The sequence below is a fragment of the Schistocerca gregaria genome, chromosome 9 (genome assembly GCF_023897955.1).
Source record: "Schistocerca gregaria isolate iqSchGreg1 chromosome 9, iqSchGreg1.2, whole genome shotgun sequence".
NCBI classification, from domain to species: domain Eukaryota; kingdom Metazoa; phylum Arthropoda; class Insecta; order Orthoptera; family Acrididae; genus Schistocerca; species Schistocerca gregaria.
This window is the reverse complement of record NC_064928.1, coordinates 234,268,816-234,285,791: the sequence shown is the minus strand read 5'-3', so window position 1 is coordinate 234,285,791 and position 16,976 is coordinate 234,268,816. Positions and strand designations below refer to the sequence as shown.

The window sequence follows — 16,976 nt, the reverse complement described above, 5'->3', positions numbered from 1 at the left end:
GTAGTGCGACATTGACCTACCAAGGGGAGTCCCACAAATCCCCACACGATAACGCAACAGCAGCCGTCACAGAGTCGACGAAGCCTTTTGTTGAGACCCCCCACTCGGTTCAGAACTGTAGGATCCCGATCGAATCTGGAAACAATGCTGCAAATTGGGAGCTCCGCTTGCACCCCAAGCGTGAGTCTTCACCACCTCCGCCAGCCGCCAGTATGAACTGAGGATGACTTCAGAACCCAAGAGAGAGGCGTCGTTGGTGCCGAAGTGAGCCACAACTTGCAGACGACTGCACCCTGCACTCTTGACACGAACCTCCACATCTCGAATGAGACCCACTGGCATACGTACCGAGTGCTGTCTGCCTAAGGGACTCCACAACGCGCCTAACTATGGAGCACCCGGTATCTACACTCCTGGAAATTGAAATAAGAACACCGTGAAATCATTGTCCCAGGAAGGGGAAACTTTATTGACACATTCCTGGGGTCAGATACATCACATGATCACACTGACAGAACCACAGGCACATAGACACAGGCAACAGAGCATGCACAATGTCGGCACTAGTACAGTGTATATCCACCTTTCGCAGCAATGCAGGCTGCTATTCTCCCATGGAGACGATCGTAGAGATGCTGGATGTAGTCCTGTGGAACGGCTTGCCATGCCATTTCCACCTGGCGCCTCAGTTGGACCAGCGTTCGTGCTGGACGTGCAGACCGCGTGAGACGACGCTTCATCCAGTCCCAAACATGCTCAATGGGGGACAGATCTGGAGATCTTGCTGGCCAGGGTAGTTGACTTACACCTTCTAGAGCACGTCGGGTGGCACGGGATACATGCGGACGTGCATTGTCCTGTTGGAACAGCAAGTTCCCTTGCCGGTCTAGGAATGGTAGAACGATAGGTTCGATGTCGGTTTGGATATACAGTGCACTATTCAGTGTCCCCTCGACGATCACCAGAGGTGTACGGCCAGTGTAGGAGATCGCTCTCCACACCATGATGCCGGGTGTTAGCCCTGTGTGCCTCGGTCGTATGCAGTCCTGATTGTGGCGCTCACCTGCACGGCGCCAAACACGCATACGACCATCATTGGCACCAAGGCAGAAGCGACTCTCATCGCTGAAGACGACACGTCTCCATTCGTCCCTCCATTCACGCCTGTCGCGACACCACTCTAGGCGGGCTGCACGATGTTGGGGCGTGAGCGGAAGACGGCCTACCGGTGTGCGGGACCGTAGCCCAGCTTCATGGAGACGGTTGCGAATGGTCCTCGCCGATACCCCAGGAGCAACAGTGTCCCTAATTTGCTGGGAAGTGGCGGTGCGGTCCCCTACGGCACTGCGTAGGATCCTACGGTCTTGGCGTGCATCCGTGCGTCGCTGCGGGCCGGTCCCAGGTCGACGGGCACGTGCACCTTCCGCCGACCACTGGCGACAACATCGATGTACTGTGGAGACCTCACGCCCCACGTGTTGAGCAATTCGGCGGTACGTCCACCCGGCCTCCCGCATGCCCACTATACGCCCTCGCTCAAAGTCCGTCAACTGCACATACGGTTCACGTCCGCCGACCACTGGCGACAACATTGATGTACTGTGGAGACCTCACGCCCCACATGTTGAGCAATTCGGCGGTACGTCCACCCGGCCTCCCGCATGCCCACTATACGCCCTCGCTCAAAGTCCGTCAACTGCACATACGGTTCACGTCCACGCTGTCGCGGCATGCTACCAGTGTTAAAGACTGCGATGGAGCTCCGTATGCCACGGCAAACTGGCTGACACTGACGGCGGCGGTGCACAAATGCTGCGCAGCTAGCGCCATTCGAAGGCCAACATCGCGGTTCCTGGTGTGTCCGCTGTGCCGTGCGTGTGATCATTGCTTGTACAGCCCTCTCGCAGTGTCCGGAGTAAGTATGGTGGGTCTGACACACCGGTGTCAATGTGTTCTTTTTTCCATTTCCAGGAGTGTATTAAGCCCCCCCTCCTGCCCCATGTGCCTGCTCGGACGCTGCTGAAGGCGCGGCCACCTATCCACTCCCAGCCTCAACATTGGCCCTCCACCTCGAGTGACGCGAACACATTACCACCCGCCGCTCATCCTTCCTGTGTGGGCTGATCCATCGTGTCGGGTACACTGGGAGGTGCTCCAGCGGCAGAGCCCGTGGGCGAAACGAGCAACCATTAAGATGCCTCATGCAACGTACCAGATTCTCGGTCACCGTTACACTCTAATGACGCGTACTCGCTCGGCTAGCCAGCCAGCTCAGGCCGACGTGTAGTGCATTCACATTGCGCTCCGCGGCGAGCCGGGACGGCGAAATGAGGGAAAATCAACTTCTCCGATTTTCATGTCTTAAAAATTCTTAGCGGGATATAAGACTTCGCCACATCGTTTTATGAACTTATTTTTTCCTTAAAAGCGTTACTTACGTCGTCAAATAAGAAAAAGTCTACCGTTCGTTTCCCGTGATTTCTTAGTTTCGTAACGCTTCCCAAATGATTTTGAAGAAAGTATGCTGCTAAAAAATCTGATTTTTATACATGTGGTAGTGCAACATCCTAACTTCGTATCGAATCATTTATCTTTCCATATTTCGTAACAGTCATTGTGAAATGATGCTATTTGTCAACGTTGTGCACTTGATTTACAAATCTTGTAGTGAAAAAGTTATGTAGCGGGTAGCTTACTGTTAGATCCGTTTTAGACCATACATTGTTCGGAATGAAATGTAGCTAAAAGTACCAAAAAGTTTTTGAAATGATAATGATACTGATATCTGTCTCTGGTCACAAGTAATGCGAGCTATTGAGTGGCGTCAGTGCCTCGTCTGCAAGCCACGGAGTTCGCGCGGTTACAGCTTGGTTTAGTGTAGTCATATGATGCAGGACAGAAAAAAACTAATTACTAGTGGTCAGCGCAGACCTAGTGTCGGTCGCTCATATTATTTTAATGGTCTCATGGCCTAGATAAATCCAAATGTATAAGAATTTTTCCATCGGCTACTGGAGAATCATCTGCTATGCTTTTATAATTGGCCACACGTAGCATCACAAAAGACAAACAAATATTTGTCATCAACATCCTACAATTAGCATAATGTACATTTCGTATTTCGAACTAAAAGATGAGAGTATATTAATCTAAGATGAGATCTTGCTCCTGATGCATTGTAATTAAAGCTTGCAACATTCTACATGATTTATTTCTAGTTGCATATAATAAACAGCAGAAGCAGATGTTAAAAAATATAAATACATTTACAGATGTTTCTATGTCTAAGTTTGACTAAGGAGCAAAAAACATTTTTTTGTATCATCGCTTTTGCAGTTCACGTAAGTGTAGTACCGCAAGCTGTAAATAATTACATTCTTTAGATCGACCCTATCTCCACTTAGAAAGATCTGTGGATAGCTCTTACAAGTAGTCTATTTTAGGAAATGACCTTTTCCTCGCAGAAATATGGACAACGAGAAGATTCTCTACAATGATATGCATTCCAGAGCAAGAAAAGTTGTTGAATGTGCATTTGGTATAATGACCAATAAATTGAGACTACTAAGGAAAGAAATTGAAACATCCATTGACGTAGCTGATCACATAGTCAAGTGCACTTGTCTACTTCATAATATTGTCATTGGCAGATAAGGATGCAATGCTGAAGATGAAACGTTTTGTAACAATGCTGAAATGCAGACAGCTGGTGCCACATTCAACAGAAATTCCACATTACGTTCGAAAAATGTCAGGAACACTTTTGTTGAATATTTCGTTAAAATGCAACTTAAAATAATTAAAAAACCTTTCACAAATAAATTTTGGAACTGAAAGTACTTAGCTATTTACTGTATTTTTGTGTATCTCATTTCATTGTAAATAAAACAAATAAAATTATAAACGTAAATAATTTATATTTGTGTGTACTATCTGAAACACACTCCTTGGTTACTTCGCTCCGTAATCTGGAAACTGCATCATTACTGTCATACTAGCCGAATTTCTGATACCAAATTGATGGACACAAGTTAATGTCATGTATATGTTATTCTCCATTCATTAAAGTAAGAACATCGCAAAAAGATGTCACAGACAACAGCTTATAGTAACGTGCCACACCATGACTTTGCAATGCATTGCTGGCGGCGGTGGTCTCACGGTTCTAGGCGCGCAATCTGGAACCGTGCGACTGTTACGGACGCAGGTTCGAATCCTGCCTCGGGCATGGATATGTGGGATGTCCTTAGGTTAGTTAGTTTTAAGTAGTTATAAGTTCTAGGCGACTGATGACCACAGCAGTTGAGTCCCATAGTGCTCAGAGACATTTGAACCATTTTTTTTTTTTTTTACAATGCATTGTCATCTGGTAGGGACACATTTCCGTCCCTCAGTGACACTCGTATCTGTCTCCGTTTACAAGTAAATGCGAACTATTGAATGGCGGCAATGCCGCGATCGCTGGCAAGCTATTGTTGTAAATGCATGTAAATACGGTACATTAAATAAATGAAAGAAAAGTAACTTCGCATGTATCATTATAATAAACGTAATTTTTCCTCACTGATTATAAAATGTGAGGTAAGATCTTAAAATAAAAGAAGTGTGCAGTCACACTTGTGATGAAAGCAGAAGGGAGACGTGTGACGCGTGTGCTGCAGAAGCTGTAGTGCTGGTCCACAGGCTCGCGCCTGCGGTCGGCTCGCCCCGGCAATATTAAACACTCGGGATGTCGCCGGCTCGGCTCCAGGAGGCTCACGCCGTGTCGGCGCGGCCCGGCCGCCAGTGTGAACACCGCAATTCAAGACCATGTGTTTGATATCGAAGCGGGCGGCGGCCCGGCCAGGCTCGGCTCCGCTCGGCCAGGCCGGCAGTGTGAACGCAGCCCGCAGCAACCTGAAGACGACTGACTGTAGCCAAAAGCACATACAGCTATTCGCGAATTTGTTTTACCCAGGAATGCTCTCTTTTCGATGCTGGTCAACTTTTTATGTCCTCCTTGCTTTGTCTCGTCACATGCTTTCTTCATTGCCTCTACTTCTTAGTCTCCCATTTTACAATCAAGTTAACCACTAATTTCATTTCTGCTACACTTCATTACTTTCATCTTTCTACAGTTTACTCTCAATCCATATTGTGTACCTATTAGACTACTGCTCATTTCATTCAACAGGTCCTGCAACTTTTCATCACTTTTACTAAGGATTGCAATGCCACCAGATAACCTCATCATTGGTATCCTTTCACCCTGAATTTTACTCCCATCCCTAACTTGTCTTTTAAATTCACCATTTCTTGTTCGATGTGTAGGTTGAAGAGAAGGAGTGAAAGCTTGCATCCTTGTCTCATACCCCTAATTCGAGCGCTTCGTTCTTGGATTTCCATACTCACACCTAATGGAAGCATACTGGATGGAAAATTTCAGGTTTCAGCCGAATTTTGACTTTGTATTTTTCTTTCCTGACACTCATAAAATACTTCAAAAACATACTACAACTCTTTTTATTGTCTTTTTTTCTAAATTTATCGTTTCTCTTTGCGTATTCAACTACACAGTCACAAGTTACGATAAAAACTATCGCTTCCGAAGGATTTTGTAACGAAAACGGCGCCACGTAGCACTGTTGCGCCCAGAAGACATGAGGGGACACTTGCTCTCGCTATCACAACCATCTGGCGGCGCCGACCAAATATAGAGCGCATTTCTAATGTCACAGCGTGGTTAACGGAAGATCGTACTAGCTTCCCAACAGGTGACACTGTGCACAAAATGGAAAAAACCACTGGCAGTAGCTGGCAGCAACTACACCTCGATTCTCCCAGCTAACAGTGCCACACCAGTCTTTCTGCCTTCCTGAAAGAATATGTCACACATTTTTAAAACACCTTATATAAGCATTTATGTTCTCCAAGAATTTATTCATTTCTCTTCCTTCCAATGGTGAAATTAAAACTAATATTAATTATACTACCGCCCATTAAAATTGCTACACCAAGAAAAAATGCATATGATAAACGGGTATTCGTTGGACAAATATATTATACTACAACTGACATGTGATTGCATTTTCACGCAATTTGGGTGCATAGATCCTGAGAAATCAGCACCCAGAACAACCACCTCTGGCCGTAATAACGGCGTTGATATACACCTGGGCATTGAATCAAACAGAGCTTGGATGGCGTGTACAGGTACAGCTGCCCATGCAGCTTCAACACGATACCACAGTTCATTAAGAGTAGTGACTGGCGTATTGTGACGAACCAGCTGCTCGGCCACCACTGACCAGACGTTTTCAATTGGTGAAAGATCTGGAGAATGTGCTGGCCAGGGCAGCAGTTGAACATTTTCCATATCCAGAAAGGCCTGTACAGGACCTGCAACATGCGGTCATGCGTTATCCTCCTGAAATGTAGGGTTTCACAGGGATCGAATGAAAGGTAGAGCCACGGGTCGTAACACATCTGAAATGTAACGTCCACTATTCAAAATTCCGTCAATGCGAACAAGAGGTGACTGAGACGTGTAACCAATGGCACCCCATACCATCACGCCAGGTGATACGCCAGTATGGTGATGACGAATACACGCTTCTAATGTGAGTTCACCGCGATGTCGTCAAACACGGATGCGACCATCATGGTGCTGTAAACAGATGCTGGATTCATCCGAAAAAACGACGTTTTGCCTTTCGTGCACCCAGGTCGTCGTTGAGTACACCATGGCAGGCGCTCCTGTCTGTGATGCAGCGTCAACGGTAACCGCAGACCACAGTCTTCGAGCTGATAGTCCATACTGCTGCAAACGTCGTCGAACTGCTCGTGCAGATGGTTGTTGTCTTGCAAAAGTCCCCGTCTGTTGATTCAGGGATCGAGACGAGGCTGCACCATCCGTTACAGCCACGTGGATAAGATGCCTATCATCTCGACTGCTAGTGACACGAGGCCGTTGGGATCCAGCACGACGTTCCGTATTACCCTCCTGAACCCACCGATTCCATATTCTGCTAACAGTCATTGGATCTCGACCAACGCGAGCAGCAATGTCTCGGTACGATAAACCGCAATCGCGATAGGCTACAATCCGATCTTTATCTTAGTCGGAAACGGGATGGTACGCATTTCTCCTCCTTACACGAGGCATCACAACAACGTTTCACCAGGCAACGCCAGTCAACTGCTGTTTGTGTATGTGAAATCTCTTGGAAACTTTCCTCATGTCAGCACGTTGTAGGTGTCGCCACCGGCGCCAACCTTGTGTGAATGCTCTGAAAAGCTAATCATTTGCGTATCACAGCATCTGCTTTCTTTCGTTAAATTTCGCGTCTGTAGCACGTCATCTTGGTAGTGTAGCAATTTTAATGTCCAGTAATGTATTATCATCATAGCGAATCTGTAAACGGTTTTAGATAACGATAACATGAATAGGCGTTGCTTGGGTATGTATTTATTCCAATTCTATTAGTCTAGCTCCTACTTCCCTGACTCTGCCTATCTCCTGCGTCCTCCTCTCGGTCTATTTTCTTCCCCACCTCTCTCTATCAACTTCCTCCCCCCTCATTCCTTGGCAATCTCTTTCTGCCCTTCTACACTATGTGATCAAAAGTATCCGGACACCTGGCTGAAAATGACTTACAAGTTCGTGGCGCTCTCTGTCGGTAATTTTGGAATTCAATCTGGTGTTGGCCCACCCTTAGCCTTGATGGGAGCTTCCAGTCTCGTAGACATACTTTCAATCAGGCGCTGGAAGGTTTCTTTGGAAATGGCAGCCCATTCTTCAGGTAGTGCTGCACAGAGGAGAGGTATCGATGTTCTTTCCCTCTCTATCCGTCCATCTCTTCCTCCCCCTTCTCTCTCCACGTTACCACCCTCACCACAATAGGAGGCTTCTGGTTTTTACCTCCACAGTACACTATTGGTTTCCAGATACTAAGTAATAGTTGTACCAAGTTTGGTTGAAATTGGTCCAGAGGTTTAGGAGGAATTTTTTACTCTCGTCTTTGCAGGCATGTGTACACGTCGCACATATTTCACACATATTTATTTAATCAATTTCACACATTTCACCTGAATCTGTAGCGAATTTCACCATATAATTCTGCTTTTACGCAGCTCAATGTTTATGGCGTCATATCTCATGAACTAGATGCCATACAATGTTATAATTTTGTAGATACATTCAGCGTTGTATGTGGATACTATCTGCGATCTGTGTTGCGACTAGAGAATAAATTTAAACTTCATGCATTATGTGGAAGTTTTTCACTCATTTCAGTGTTTATGACGCCGTATCTACTTAACTATGTGTTGTACAATAATATAATTTTGTAGGTACATTCAGTGGAATGTGTGTATTGCGTATTGAAACGGGGACCTAGAAACGACCAAGAGGTTTCGTCCTGCCGTAGTCCTCAGTATTTCACAACCCCACAACAGGCCACAGCAATCCAAGCACCCCACCGCCGCCCCATACCGAACCCGGGATTATTGTGCGGTTTGGCACCCCAGTGGACCCCCCCCCACCCCCCCACGAGAACGTCGCATACCAGAATAATGTAACCCCATTTGTTTGGGGGGTAGAGTAATTATGGTGTATGTGTATGTGGAGACAGTGTTTGCCCAGCAATCGCCGACATAGTGCAACTGAGGTGGAATAGGGGGAACCAGCCCGCATTCGCCGAGGCAGATGGAAAACCGCCTTAAAAACCATCCACAGGATGGCCGGCACACCGGACCTCAACACAAATCCGCCAGGCGGATTCGTGCCAGGGACCGGCATGCTTTCCCACTCGGGAATCAGCGCGTTGGACCGCGTGGCTAGCCGGGCGGGCATAATGTGTGGATACTGTAAGCAAAGTATGCTGCGAATAGACTTAATAGCAGAAAAGTAATAAATCTAAACATCATGCATGATGCAGCAGTTTTTCACGCATCTTAGTGCCTATGATCTCCTGAACTATAGGTCGAAAAATCATATAGTTACACAGGCACATTCAGTGATGTGTTACAAACAGAATTAGTTTTAAGAAATAGTAAATTAAAACGTCATGCCTGATGTGTCAGTTTTACTACATGAAGATCAAAAATATAGTAAGGAAGAAACCTTTTCTCTTTCATCACTTTGTGGTGATTGTCAGCGGGAAATTTTTTTTGTAGGGGATTGATATTACGTATAAAGTCTGTTCCAAATCACTTTATGTTCCCACTCTCAAATACTGGATGAATAAAGCCTGAATATTTGCGCGTCATAGGATACATATATTTTTCACACCCATCCCTTTGATAGGCACGTGGTTTTCACCCCAAAAGCGATTTTTCCAGATGTAAGTGGAACATGTACCAAGTTTGGATGAAATAGGTCCAGTGGTTTAGGAGCAGATGTGGAATATACGAGTGCATGCAATACACGCATACATTTTTATAATGTCCGTAGATTTGTATAGTACAGACATACTTTTAAAACTTTCGAAATAAAATAACTTTTACATTTCTTTACACATATAACTGACTTCTTTTACTGTATAATAGTGCAACATGTTAATCATCCACTGACAATATTTCTAAATGTCATATGCGATTAAGTGAACCTCTATGCTGCGACCACTTGCGTCCCTCTTTTGTTCCAGATCATCTATGTGGTGAGGAACGTGAAGGATGTCATCGTGTCCTACTACCATCATCACAATCTCTACAGCGACGTCACGATGACGTTAGATGAGTTTGGCGAATACTTCATCGAGAACATACGTAAGCAAATCTGTTGCACGGAATCTTTAGTTGTATATGGACGCTTGGAGACGTAATTAGTTCTTCAAAAGTAATTTGGCCCTGGTGGTGAGACCTGAGAATTACAAAACTACTGCCGAGCGTTGTTTCCGACATACAGTCAGCCAACACACAGATCCACATGAGAAAACACGCATATGGTCTTACAGTCTATTAATTCGTGAGAGCAGCATGGGAATGTACGTACCGGAGAGAACAGATTTCTTAATCTGCTATCACAGAAACTCTGTGACGTGCACAGCAGCTTGAGATTTGTACCCTAAACGTTACTACCACCGCTAAAATGTTCCCATCGGAGAAAAATATGCTAATATTTTATTATTTATTTAAAAGAGTCTGACTGAAAACTTTGGTACCAGCGCCTGATTCTGCCTTCCTTAAAACCTTTAACAGTTTGTCGAAAATTTTGGAATGACAACGTATTTGCGCTTTTTTTTAACATGCAACTCCCCTCAAACTCCCACACGCTCCCATTATTCACACCCACTAGTCCATCCCTGTAGTTCGCTCATACCGGTCCACTCCCAGTTGCCCTTTCTCTTTCACTCCTTCAGCCCAGTTCATTCTCATTATCCCTTTGAGTCTCTTCGTCATTGTCTCCTGCATTACAGGCACAGTCCCCTTCGTTCTGTCGTACTGCTACGGTCTCCTCTCAGCTCCACTATCTTCTTCTTACTCTCTCTTATTGCTAATATCTCATTCCTTCCTTCCTACTGCTGTTGTCACTATCATTACCTCTCTGTTCCTCATTGTCATCGTCATATACTCTGTCTCTCATTAACACTGGCTCTCATTCACTTCAACTTTCTCATTCTCTATAGTCCTCCCCCGCTGGCACTGTCTCCTTCACTCTTTTCCTAGCACTGTTCCGTCATTGTCAACTATGTTCCTCTGCCACTGCGTCCCTCTCTTTCTTTCATACTGTCATTGTCTCCTTCGTTCTTTCTATAACACATCCACTGTATGTTATCTTCGACTGTTTGTAACTTTTACCTCTCTTTTCCACTGCCACCGTCTTCTTCTCTCTCAACATATAAAAGTGCGAATATGTTCGCATGCCAAAATTTTCGGGGCAATTCTTAAAGGAGCTGATGAATGTAGAATGAGGCAGCTGGTACCCCACTATTCAAACAGGAATATATTCGCATTTTTGTGGTCTAACAGGAGCATTTTTCCTCTGGTTCTCTTCTTTCCCCTGCTGCAGCAGGTCATGTAACTCATATAAAAGTCCGCCCCCGGTTGCTGAATGGTCAGCGCCACAGAATGTCAGTCCTAAGGGCCCGGGTTCGATTCCCGGCTGGGTGTTGTGTTGCCCTCATCATCATCCCCATCGACGCGCAAGTCGCCGAAGTTCCGTCTAATCGAAAGACTTGCAGCCGACGGGAGGCCCTATTCACACGACATTTACTATTTACTCATATAAAAAAGATGTATTGGCCAGTAAAATTCATATAGTTTACTCATGTAAAACTGATATAACACAAAATTAGTTTTACACATCAGACGCGTTGCCTCACTACAACAACATGGAGTTCCCAGATGATAACGGGGACACTTTACAGCATATTTCCCCGTATAACGTCACTTTATAAACTATATTTTCGCTTCATACCGGTATTTATGCTCGTATTTTACGAGCATAAGAAGAGTAATTTTGAACCTCTTTATTTAGGAAACTGATAAAAGTACAAAGAAAATGTTCAAGACTGTTCGAGATCAGGATATTAGGAATTCGTTGTAAAAATTGCAGCAATTTTCTGTGCATAGTCGTCTCGGGAACCGCTTTGTGTGCGTTTCTCGATAACGGCTAAAGATTTTTGAAAATGATACAGATCCCCAGATGATATACCGTTAAAATTTGACCTACGTACTGCTGTTATTTATTATTTAGATTTCACCTCATACCGAATTTCACGAACTAGGATAAATTTCAATATCTGTATCTCAGAAACGGATAAGGATATAGAGAAAAATTTCAAGGTTGCTCGAGTCTGGATCTTAAGAATATATCGTAAAAATTTCAGCCCTCTGGTGTGTATATCTACTTTGGAATCCTGGGTTGGGTTTTGGTCCACTGGTGATGGCGAAAATATGGTATAACACTCTTTTATGAGGTTTTCCGAGGAAGTTCCCACGAACTAATGACACCTTCATAAGTCCCATCAAGCCCACGGTACATCACATCAAATATTCACACTCTGACTCTGTACTGCAGGATAGTGACGCTAAGACGATCCATCTGTTGGGCACGTAAATGGCACCTAGTCGAAGGGCTATCCATTAACGTTCGACCCTACCTGTTTATCGATAGTAGAATCCGAGGTAAGAGCACCGGAAAATCCCGTTTTCACGTGCGGCGTTTTGGAAAATTTTAGGTAAGTATGCTGTCGCAACAACCCATTACTTCTCGTACGGCTACGTCTATACTTTCATCCATATTGTTCTAAGTATTAGGATTTCCTCCCAGTCGGTTCACATATAGAGCTTAAGAAAAATGACTCCTTAAATGATGACGATGGTGATGGTGATTAAACAAGTGCGGCCATATGACTCTTATTCACCCCCTGGACGAACGTGCATACTCCATATGGGCTGCATGCACAGTAAATCAAATGTGCAAGTGTGAGAACGTTTTAGAAATGTTTGCGAAGGCGTGTCCCTGAGGCGAGACTTGGATAACAGTTCATTATTCACCTAGTGGGATGTAGGTACCGCCTGAAAAACCGCATCGTGGCTGACAGACTCATGAGCCCTTGCCATTAATTCACGAGACGGATTAGAGCAGGGTCAGGCTGAGTGTATAACTGATTGACTGCGACCTTTAATAATGCTGTTCTTGTCTTTGCGGTCCTTACGTGAGTGGTAAGACATTTATCCCAATGTGAAACAACACAATCTAAGGCTTCATAGGAAAACTTTCATCCGAAGCAAATCAGCGGCCACGAATGTCTTTCTTCAAGCCTCCAAATATGTGGAAATGGCATGGGGAGAAATCAGGACTGTACCGTAATGGCTTCCCAGCGAACCTTCTGGAGCGTAGTCGAAACAATCTTGACGACACGTGGGTGGGCCATGAACGTCCATAGAGTCCCGATCTCTCCTCATGCCATTTCTACATTTTTGTAGTCCTGCAGAAAGACATTCGTAGCCGTAGATTTGGTTCGGACGAAGATGTGCACGCCTGCGTACAATGATGGTTCCGCAGAGGAGCGCAAACATTTTTCCATGAAAACACTGACTGTCTTGTCTAACAGTGGGATAAATCTATTAACACTTATGGCGACTACGTTCGAAATAATAAACAGTTTACTTACTTTTTTCCATGTGTCGTTTTCATTTGACTTGCCCTTTTACGTTCAGCATGCTTCACTACATCTATCTGGGAGGGATCCCACACATCTGAGCTATGTTCTAGGATGTATAGCACGAGTTTTTTGTAAGCAATCCTGTTTCTAGACAAAACTAGCTGACAACCTGATGTTGCTCAGGTATGTATTGATTCCAGTCTTCTATTAGTTATTCTCCTTCTTCCCCCTCTCTCTGTTTACCTCATCCTCCACACGTCTCTGTCCATCTCTTCCCTCTCTCCTCTCACTCCATACTCTCTGTCCATCTTCTCCTGCCGCTCTCTCTGTCCATCTGCTCCTTCCTAATCTCTCTGTCCATCTGCTCTCCACGCTTTCTCTGTCCATCTGCTCCTTCCTCTTTGTCCATCTCCTCGTCCCATCTCCTAGTCTACCATCTCTTTGTGTGTCCATCTCCTTCTTCAACCTATTTCTGTTCATCTCCTCCTCTTCCATTTCCTCGGTCTGCCCATCTTCATCTGCCGCCTCTAAGTCCTTGCCGTCCTGCCCCGTCTCTCTCCACGTTATCACCCCCCCCCCCCCCAAAAATAGGATGTTTCTGTATCTAACCACTAAAGTTTTTCTTTCCAGGTCGCGCGGGGTAGCCGCACGATCTTAGACGCCTTGTCGCGGTCGCGCGGCTCCCCCCGTCGGAGGTTCGAGTCCTCCCTCGGGCATGGGTGCGTGTGTTGTCCTTAGTATAAGTTAGTTTAAACTAGATTAAGTAGTGCGTAGGCTTAGGGACCGATGACCTCAGCAGTTTGGTCCCATCAGACCTTACGACAAATATCCAAAATTTTTTTCTTTCCAAATAGTAAGTAATACCTGTGCCAAATTTGGTTGATATCGATACAGGGGTGTGGCAGGAGCATTTTACCTGTTGATTCGCTTGTGAACCCACATGCCACATTCATTATACAAACATTTAACATGTTTCACACATTTTTGTACACCTATATCATCTTGTCTCGTGGGTACATCGCCCTGCAGTTCGTTTTCACGCAACTCACTATTTATGACCGTCATATATTCTGAACTACGTGGCGTACAATGACACAATTTTGCAGGATACGGCCTACTAAATGTGTTGCGAATTGAGTTCGTAGTAAACAAGTAATTGATTAAAACGTCTTGCATCACGCTGCAGGTAATCACGCATCTCCATGTTTATGACGTCATGGCTCCTGAACAATGATATCTTTTTCCAAGAACATTCGGTGGTAGTAGTGAATACCGACCGAAAAGTGTGTTGCAAACAGAGTGAGTAGTAATGAAGTAATAAATTAAAATGTCGTGCCTGGTGAGGCAGTTTTGCATGAACAGAGAACATGTAGTAAGAGATTAACTTTTCCCCTTTCAATGACATAATTTTGCAGGATACGGCCTGCTAAATGTGTTGCGAATTGAGTTCGTAGTAAACAAGTAATTGATTAAAACGTCTTGCATCACGCTGCAGGTAATCACGCATCTCCATGTTTATGACGTCATGGCTCCTGAACAATGATATCTTTTTCCAAGAACATTCGGTGGTAGTAGTGAATACCGACCGAAAAGTGTGTTGCAAACAGAGTGAGTAGTAATGAAGTAATAAATTTAAATGTCGTGCCTGGTGAGGCAGTTTTGCATGAACAGAGAACATGTAGTAAGAGATTAACTTTTCCCCTTTCAATGACATAATTTTGCAGGATACGGCCTGCTAAATGTGTTGCGAATTGAGTTCGTAGTAAACAAGTAATTGATTAAAACGTCTTGCATCACGCTGCAGGTAATCACGCATCTCCATGTTTATGACGTCATGGCTCCTGAACAATGATATCTTTTTCCAAGAACGTGGTAGTAGTGAATACCGACCGAAAAGTGTGTTGCAAACAGAGTGAGTAGTAATGAAGTAATAAATTTAAATGTCGTGCCTGGTGAGGCAGTTTTGCATGAACAGAGAACATGTAGTAAGAGATTAACTTTTCCCCTTTCAATGACATAATTTTGCAGGATACGGCCTGCTAAATGTGTTGCGAATTGAGTTCGTAGTAAACAAGTAATTGATTAAAACGTCTTGCATCACGCTGCAGGTAATCACGCATCTCCATGTTTATGACGTCATGGCTCCTGAACAATGATATCTTTTTCCAAGAACGTGGTAGTAGTGAATACCGACCGAAAAGTGTGTTGCAAACAGAGTGAGTAGTAATGAAGTAATAAATTTAAATGTCGTGCCTGGTGAGGCAGTTTTGCATGAACAGAGAACATGTAGTAAGAGATTAACTTTTCCCCTTTCAATGACATAATTTTGCAGGATACGGCCTGCTAAATGTGTTGCGAATTGAGTTCGTAGTAAACAAGTAATTGATTAAAACGTCTTGCATCACGCTGCAGGTAATCACGCATCTCCATGTTTATGACGTCATGGCTCCTGAACAATGATATCTTTTTCCAAGAACATTCGGTGGTAGTAGTGAATACCGACCGAAAAGTGTGTTGCAAACAGAGTGAGTAGTAATGAAGTAATAAATTAAAATGTCGTGCCTGGTGCGGCAGTTTTGCATGAACAGAGAACATGTAGTAAGAGATTAACTTTTCCCCTTTCAATGACATAATTTTGCAGGATACGGCCTGCTACATGTGTTGCGAATTGAGTTCGTAGTAAACAAGTAATTGATTAAAACGTCTTGCATCACGCTGCAGGTAATCACGCATCTCCATGTTTATGACGTCATGGCTCCTGAACAATGATATCTTTTTCCAAGAACGTGGTAGTAGTGAATACCGACCGAAAAGTGTGTTGCAAACAGAGTGAGTAGTAATGAAGTAATAAATTAAAATGTCGTGCCTGGTGAGGCAGTTTTGCATGAACAGAGAACATGTAGTAAGAGATTAACTTTTCCCCTTTCAATGACATAATTTTGCAGGATACGGCCTGCTACATGTGTTGCGAATTGAGTTCGTAGTAAACAAGTAATTGATTAAAACGTCTTGCATCACGCTGCAGGTAATCACGCATCTCCATGTTTATGACGTCATGGCTCCTGAACAATGATATCTTTTTCCAAGAACATTCGGTGGTAGTAGTGAATACCGACCGAAAAGTGTGTTGCAAACAGAGTGAGTAGTAATGAAGTAATAAATTAAAATGTCGTGCCTGGTGAGGCAGTTTTGCATGAACAGAGAACATGTAGTAAGAGATTAACTTTTCCCCTTTCAATGACATAATTTTGCAGGATACGGCCTGCTAAATGTGTTGCGAATTGAGTTCGTAGTAAACAAGTAATTGATTAAAACGTCTTGCATCACGCTGCAGGTAATCACGCATCTCCATGTTTATGACGTCATGGCTCCTGAACAATGATATCTTTTTCCAAGAACATTCGGTGGTAGTAGTGAATACCGACCGAAAAGTGTGTTGCAAACAGAGTGAGTAGTAATGAAGTAATAAATTTAAATGTCGTGCCTGGTGAGGCAGTTTTGCATGAACAGAGAACATGTAGTAAGAGATTAACTTTTCCCCTTTCAATGACATAATTTTGCAGGATACGGCCTGCTAAATGTGTTGCGAATTGAGTTCGTAGTAAACAAGTAATTGATTAAAACGTCTTGCATCACGCTGCAGGTAATCACGCATCTCCATGTTTATGACGTCATGGCTCCTGAACAATGATATCTTTTTCCAAGAACGTGGTAGTAGTGAATACCGACCGAAAAGTGTGTTGCAAACAGAGTGAGTAGTAATGAAGTAATAAATTTAAATGTCGTGCCTGGTGCGGCAGTTTTGCATGAACAGAGAACATGTAGTAAGAGATTAACTTTTCCCCTTTCAATGACATAATTTTGCAGGATACGGCCTGCTAAATG

The 16,976-nt window shown here is 44.2% G+C and overlaps 1 protein-coding gene across 2 annotated transcripts in view; it reads left to right on the top strand.

Annotated features, from left to right (window-relative positions):
• Positions 1 to 16,976, top strand: part of LOC126291798 (luciferin sulfotransferase-like) — a 242,722-nt gene that overhangs the window by 209,538 nt on the left and 16,208 nt on the right. For both annotated transcript variants that reach the window (XM_049985495.1, XM_049985494.1), the window contains one exon: positions 9,627 to 9,747. In XM_049985495.1, the coding sequence (XP_049841452.1) occupies positions 9,627 to 9,747 (121 nt within the window). The remainder of the gene's footprint in view (positions 1 to 9,626; positions 9,748 to 16,976) is intronic.